General features: G+C 40.0%; 4 protein-coding genes across 4 annotated transcripts, besides 8 other annotated features; all 4 read left to right on the plus strand.

Annotated features, from left to right (window-relative positions):
• Positions 1 to 6949: a sequence feature (heterozygous, non-Esmeraldo-like haplotype).
• Positions 710 to 731: a sequence feature (AT_rich).
• Tc00.1047053508457.10 (MCAK-like kinesin, putative) lies at positions 846 to 2294 on the plus strand (the record flags this gene model as incomplete). The annotated part of the gene is made up of 1 exon (XM_799835.1): positions 846 to 2294. The coding sequence occupies one exon, from the start codon at positions 846 to 848 to the stop codon at positions 2292 to 2294; it is 1449 nt and encodes a 482-aa protein (XP_804928.1).
• Positions 2355 to 2444: a sequence feature (T-rich).
• Positions 2664 to 2727: a sequence feature (A-rich).
• Positions 2852 to 2922: a sequence feature (AT_rich).
• Tc00.1047053508457.20 (hypothetical protein, conserved) lies at positions 2975 to 5143 on the plus strand (the record flags this gene model as incomplete). The annotated part of the gene is made up of 1 exon (XM_799836.1): positions 2975 to 5143. One exon carries the CDS (start codon positions 2975 to 2977, stop codon positions 5141 to 5143), a length of 2169 nt encoding a protein of 722 aa, XP_804929.1.
• On the plus strand, positions 5496 to 5912 carry Tc00.1047053508457.30 (glycine cleavage system H protein, putative; the record flags this gene model as incomplete). Its single annotated transcript, XM_799837.1, has 1 exon — positions 5496 to 5912. One exon carries the CDS (start codon positions 5496 to 5498, stop codon positions 5910 to 5912), a length of 417 nt encoding a protein of 138 aa, XP_804930.1.
• Positions 5929 to 5954: a microsatellite.
• Positions 6003 to 6022: a microsatellite.
• Positions 6246 to 6276: a microsatellite.
• Positions 6353 to 6940, plus strand: Tc00.1047053508457.40 (uncharacterized protein; the record flags this gene model as incomplete). Its single annotated transcript, XM_799838.1, has 1 exon — positions 6353 to 6940. The coding sequence occupies one exon, from the start codon at positions 6353 to 6355 to the stop codon at positions 6938 to 6940; it is 588 nt and encodes a 195-aa protein (XP_804931.1).

The following is a 6949-nucleotide window of genomic DNA, read 5'->3' on the forward strand; positions in this document are numbered from 1 at the left end:
TGCGGTAGTTGACATGCGTTGCTGAGTTCACGTTGACTACCACTTTGGGTGCTTTTTCTTGAGGCCGTGAATCCTTCCTAATTTACTTGGAGGTGCTTGATGACGCCAGTTGTGGAAGGCATTTTCATTTTATACGAAGATGGCACACTGGAAACAAGGACGAAAGAGAGCGACGTCTCGCCAAAGGAGCGGCTGCTGGAACGTTGACGAGACTCGGGATTGTTTGCACGGCCAGCTGCATTTCTTCAGGCAGGATGTTCCTTGAGGCGTTCATTGGCCCGAGTGTGAGGTGCACGCACGACCACGAGGTGTGAGGGAAATATTGCCGGCTCCTAGCTTCCCCCGACAATACGGGGCAATCGACCCTTGGACCGCGATGTGGCGGCCGGCATTGCCAGACTAAGGGTCTCCAGTTAGGCCCTTCGTTCCGTCCAGGTGGCGAGGGATGTGTGCCATCCGGTCCGCCCGCACGACCGGGGTGTGGAGGTTACTGGCTGTGGTTACCCTGTCCGAGAGGCCTGGCAATTGACCGTGATACGTGTGGTGCTGACTTTTGCGCGCATTCTCCGTCTGTATGCCTTTCGTTCCCGGTGTGCCGGTGTTTTTTTTCGTTTTGTTGAGTCCCGGCTGTTTCATTCGACACGGGTTGTGCTGGGTCAATATTTTCATTTAATAATTTATTTTTGTGCGTGGATTGCTTGCCTTTTCGTTTAAAATAAATAAATAAATTAGTGAAGCAATTGATCCCCTTATTTTTACCTAACATATGTGTAGGATTTTTTTTTTCTCATTGTGCCTAAAATAAACAACGGAAAAGGAATTAAAAGGAGTTGAAAAACATCAAAATGCCTAGCATTCCTTTGCTGGCGGAGCTTGGAGCAAAGGCCGCTGAGTTTCAGAGATTATTAGACTCCACTGAAGCGCCTGAAACGGTGAAGAAGAAGCTTCGTCCAATCATGGAGCCGGAGGAGCTTTTTGTTTCTCAGGACTCTCGGATTTTTGTGCGTTGTCGTCCTATTATTCCTTTTGATCAGGAAGACATGCATAGTGAGAGCATGATTCGTAAGGTAGAAGGACGCCGTGATCTTGTTCTAATGGTACCCAAGGTTTCTTTAGCTGGACAGTGCTTGCTAGACCCTCATACGGTAAATCTTGATGGCGTTTTTGACGGAATGGATGATACTTCAAGAGTTTATAGAGAATCTTGTTATCCTCTGGTTAACTTATCGGTTGAAGGAGCCTCCACCTGCGTTCTTTGTTATGGACAAACGGGGAGTGGCAAAACCTATACAACGGCAGGCATTCTTCAGCTTGTATCAAGAGATCTAGCTTCCTATTTTACATCTCATGATATTTTTATTACTGTCATTGAAATACAAGCCAATAAAAACATTGATCTTCTAACGGGAACGGAAGTGCAAGTTGTGGAAGATGTATCTGGAGAATTAAAAATTCGAGGGGCTGATGCCTTTGAATGTTCAAATGAAGAAATATTATGGGCAGTATTTGAAGAAGCGGCTTCACAAAGAATGACCAAAGCAACAGGTAGAAATGAGGCCTCTTCCCGTTCACATATGGTAACTTGTATAAGAATTGTCTCAAAAAATAGTAAATGGGCAAGACCTGGAGAACTTTTTATGGTGGACCTCGCGGGAAGTGAAAACACAGCCGATAGTGCAACTCATGATAAAGAACGTCAAATGGAAGCAAAATTTATTAATACTTCACTTATGACTCTCAAAGAATGTATTCGAACTCGCGTATTGGCGGCAACCAGTACAAATCATTTACATATTCCATTTAGAAGATCGCCTCTAACTTTGTTACTTCGTGATTGTTTTGAGATTGCTGTGAAACGCCCAACAAAAACGGTGATGATAGCGTGTGTTTCACCCCTGTTAAGGGATGCAAGACACACAATCAACACTTTGAGGTATGCGTCGCTCCTTGCTGTTTCTCCTCCTGCACGTGTTGTCGCAGATGATCCGGAAGATCCAAACGGGTTTGACAGAAAGCAAGCATTGGAATTTTTGGTCCGTTGTTCAAGAGGGAGGGTAACTGAACCTGAGTCTATTCTTCCCGAAGGAGATGGACGAACTTTAGTTCACATTCCTGAGGCAGAGTTTATTAGACGCATATTGGAATCTCATTCAAATATAACCGAAAAAGGAGCGAAACAGATTTATACCTCAATATGGCAAAAGGTTGTAGACGCAAGAACAAGGGGTCGGAAAGTGATGACGGCAGCGAGAGGAGCTTCATTTACTAAAAAATGTGCTTGCACAAGAAAGTAAAAACGAGGGGCTGGACCAACATCTCAATTATGCCAAGTTTTTTTGATTGAAATCTAATCATTTCTTTTTTTTTCGCCGTTTCTTTTTTTTTTTTTTTTTCTGTATTGCTTGCTACTTTTCCTTTTTTTTTTTTTTTTTTTTTTTTTTTTTGTGTGTGTGTGTGTGTTTCATTTTTTATATGTTTTAGATGAATTGTTGGAAGTGGCAACTTGTAAAGTTTGTGAAAATGTAAAAAAAGAAAAGGTATCATCAGACCTTGAACTTGAGACGCTGAATCATATGCAAAATTTTAGATGAAAATTATAAAAATTTTCGGACATTCAAAAAAATATCCGTGGCTCTATAGTTTGTGCATTCCCTTCGCTCCAAAAAAATTATAAAAGAATGAAAATAATTAATAATAAAAAAATAAAATAGAAAAATAACAAATAAATCAGATAATAACACAGATTTCTGAGTTTTATATTGCTTTTGGCTTTCTATTTATTTTTTCCTGTGCAACGGGATGCATTTTTATTTATTATAATGTAATTTTGTTCAATTGTTTTTTTCCTTTGAAAAAAAAAATTTTTTTCTTATATCGTTTTTATTATTCTTATTCTTATTAATATTATCTTTTATTTTATATGTATTTAGGCTTTTCATTCTGTTACTCATTATATAATTAGTATAATAGAAAAATGCAAATTGTTTCATTTGTTATTTTGGCTATTTTATTGAGCTACGGAGCTTCCGCAAATGTTCTTGGCATTGACTTTGGATCTGAATACATTGAGGTTGCCGGGCCGCACAATGGCAATAACGTTGATATTGTGCTAAATGAGCAATCCCATCGAAAAACAGACAATTACATTGGCTTTAAAAATGGAGAGAGGTACATTGGAGATCAAGCCAAGGCGTTGGCAGCTCGTTTTCCCTTAAATATGGTTACAATGATTAACCAGCTGATAGGGATTTTGTGTGATTCCACCGAATTTGCGATGTTAAAGGACCTGGAGTTTGAATTTGAGACCCGCCCCGAAGAGCGAAACACGATTGGATTTTGCTTTTCTCAAGATGGAAATTACACCGCGGAGGAACTATATGCCATGGTACTTCAGTACTGCCAAAGTATTTCGGAAAAAGATGGAGTGGTGGATCCAAAAAGTGTCGTTATTACAATACCGTTTCATTCTTCTATGGGAAAGCGACAAGCCATATTGGAAGCAGCGCGTTTAGTTGGAATGAATGTTTTAGGATTAATGCACAGTACTACGGCAGCTGCCTTTTATTACGGTATCCGAAGACGAGGATTGGGAAATAAAACAATGAATCTACTTGTTTATGACATTGGAAGTACTCATACCGAAGTTGGTATTTACAAATTTTCTCCCCCAGTCGCACAGTCTGGGAAGAAGATAAAAAATGCTGACAGTTTCGGTACTTTAACGACAATGGCTGTGGTAGATGATACGTTTTTGGGAGGTAGAGCATTCGACTTATGTATTGCCAAAATTTTTGAAGCAGAGGCAATGAACAAAATGAAGATTTCTAAGGTTATTGGTGGAAAAACGATACCCGAACGAAAATCTCAGTTTTCACTTCTGCGTGCAGCCAAAAAATCTCGAGAAATACTTTCAGCAAATAGTAAGACTCCCGTTACTATTGAGGGTATTGTTCCAGAAAGAGATTTTAGTACTGAAATATCCAGAAAAGATCTGGAGGAGAAATGCTCTCATTTGTTCGAACGGGTGCCTAAGTTAGCGGAAGAAGCCTTATCTAAAGCTGGACTGAGTTTGAGCGATATCGATGCGTTTGAGATGATGGGTGGTACCTCTCGGACTCCAAAAATTATATCCGATCTTTCTGCCATGTTAGGTAGAGAGGTGGATCGAACTTTGAATTCCGATGAAGCAGCTGCCGTAGGTGCCGCATATTATGCTCTTCGCTTGTCACCTTTTTACCGTGTCCGTTCTTTTCGAGTGGAGGAGCATATACCATTTGTTTTCTTTTTTTCTATTACTTCTTCTTCGAAAAATTCTTCTCAATCACGACGTTTGCTTGCTGAAAATCCAGCTTTGGGGATGCGACAAAGTATAACTCTTAATCGAACTGAAGATTTTACCGTTGAAATTTTTGAATCCAACAATTGCGTCGTTAAAATTCAGGTAATGGGTGTAAAAACGACACTTGAACGTTTGGGTTTTTTTGCGCCAACTATTGTGCATCCTAACAATAGTCATATTGTTCGTGTTCAACTGCGAATAAATGATTCTGGACTTTTTGAGGTTGATGAGGCGGATGTCATTTATCGTTATGCTGCAAATGTCTCTAGTAAAATCAAACTGAACACAACAACAAAAGATCTAAATACTTCAGATATAACAAATACTTCAAATATTACCAATACATCATACCGAACTGTCCATAATATTAAAATGAAACGAACTTCTGCTACCGTTGCAACAACAGTGAGTTTTACAAATCCTTCACCACTGTCTGAGGAAGCTTTTAGGCGTTCAAAAAGAAGGATTGCTGAGATACTTGACAAGGAAAGAAAGAAACATGAAGCAGCTGTGGCGAAGAATAATTTGGAAGCTTATGTTTTTTGGGCGAAAAGCGAAGGCATTTTGGAAAACGAAACTGCTTTAGGTGTGATAAGTACAGAAAAAATTGAAATGTTGAGGAAGAAGTTGTCGGAAGTGCAGGAGTGGCTTGAGAATGAAGACTGTGGCTCTGAGCCATGCAGTAAGGAAGAATATGAAAAGAAAATGGAAGAAATCAAACAAATTGTGCGCCAGGAACCAGACGCTACCAACGAAACTGAGGTTGTAATTGAATCTAGCGACGACGATCGGGGTGATCTGTGAAAAACTGGAAGATTGTTGATTTCATCGATTTTATTTCTGTCTTTTTTGTCGTTGTTGTTGTTTTTCTTTATTTTGGCTGTTCTTTAATAATTATCATTAATATCACACAAGGGGTTTCAAACTTAGACGGAAATATCCTTAATTATTTATTTTTAGTCTATTCTTTCGGGGTTTTTTTATTTTGCGAAAAATTTTGAAATCAAACTCTCGGTGTGGAGGGAGGGGAGGAAAGTGTGTAAAAAGAAACGGTAATCATCACTATATCTAGAGTTTTTCTACCCTGTATGCGTGTGTTTGCCTGTTTTACTTCTTTTTCTGATAGTTTTTATTTTGTTCGTCGAGAGTTTTTATTATGCGTCGCGTATTTCAATTAAGCTCCACCTTATTTTTGGCTTCCGCTCGCTTGTATGGCACCCGCTACTTTACGGATAGTCATGAATGGGTAGAACATGATGGTGGTGTTGCCACTATTGGAATTACAGCCCACGCACAGGAAAGTCTTGGTGATGTGGTGTATGTCGCACTTCCAAATGTGGGGGATCAATTAAATGCAAAGGAAGTATTTGGTGAGGTGGAAAGCGTCAAGGCCACCAGCTGTATGTATTCCCCCATCAATGGTGTTGTTGACGCCGTAAATGACAGGGTAAAGGATGAGCCAGCTCTCATTAACCGTTCTCCTGAGGGTGATGGTTGGCTTATCAAGGTGAAATGCAGCGAACTTCCTCAGGGGCTGATGACCGAAGAAGAGTACAAGAAATTTATTGATTAGAATACACACACACATCAAAAAAAAAAAAAAAAAAAAAAAAAACGAAGTAGGGACAACGATTTTGGTTTTCTTTTTTCCAAGAAGTGGCGCAATAATAATAATAATAATAAGTTAGGGTCTGTCTGTGTAGAGAGAAGATGCACAGGGATGAGATGATCAATTTTCAACTGCCATTAAATATGCGTTACCTTCGTCTTGCGCAAAATCAGCAGCAAAAAGTCCACATCAATGTACGGAAAAGGAAAGTTAAAGGGCTGATAATAGCAGGCATTCTAGGGGGAAAGTTGAGTTACCGTTTTTTTTTTTTTTTCCCTTTTTTTCAAATGACTTATTTTTATTTATTTATTTTATTTATTTATTCATTATTATTGTTTACCATCTTGTGTGATTTTACTTATTTATTTATTTCCTCCTTTTTGCGGGGTTACATTTAAGGCCACATGTCCCGCGTTGAAGAGGCACGGTTGTATAGTTGGAATGCGGACCTAGAGAAGCGTGCCGCTGCGGTTCGTTCTGCTAGGTCGAAACTGGAAGAAAAAAAAGCCGCCTGTATTCAACTGGAGGCTTCTCTTGTTGAGCTTGCCAATGAAAATGATGCTAGTGAACGAATTTTATTCCAAAAGGAACAGTACGTTGCATCCCGGAAAGCTGTACTTGAGCAAGCCAATGCAGAGCGCAGCTCCCAGCGAAGCTTATTGGATAGAGAGAGAAAGAAAACGACTATGGATGCGGAGCGAGTGGAAAATGCCCTAGACAATGAGTGGCGCGGACTCGAGGAGGAGGAAAAGGCAGCGGAATTGGGACATCATCAACGGATGAACCGCTTTCAGCAGCAACTGGAAGAGCTTGGGAAGCAGGAGACTGAGCTTATTGAAAAACTCCGGCAACTTCAGAACGCGGAGTTAAATGTATCGAACCTTTTGCGCCAGCTTAAGCAAAAAGACGAACAGTTGAGGTCTTTGTCAGAGACAAGATTGCAGCATATGCGAGCAGAGTTGCGAGAGCGTGAGGCTTTTTTGAACCAATAACGACATTCC

Source organism: Trypanosoma cruzi, genomic scaffold (genome assembly GCF_000209065.1).
Source record: "Trypanosoma cruzi strain CL Brener 1047053516851 genomic scaffold, whole genome shotgun sequence".
NCBI classification, from domain to species: domain Eukaryota; phylum Euglenozoa; class Kinetoplastea; order Trypanosomatida; family Trypanosomatidae; genus Trypanosoma; species Trypanosoma cruzi.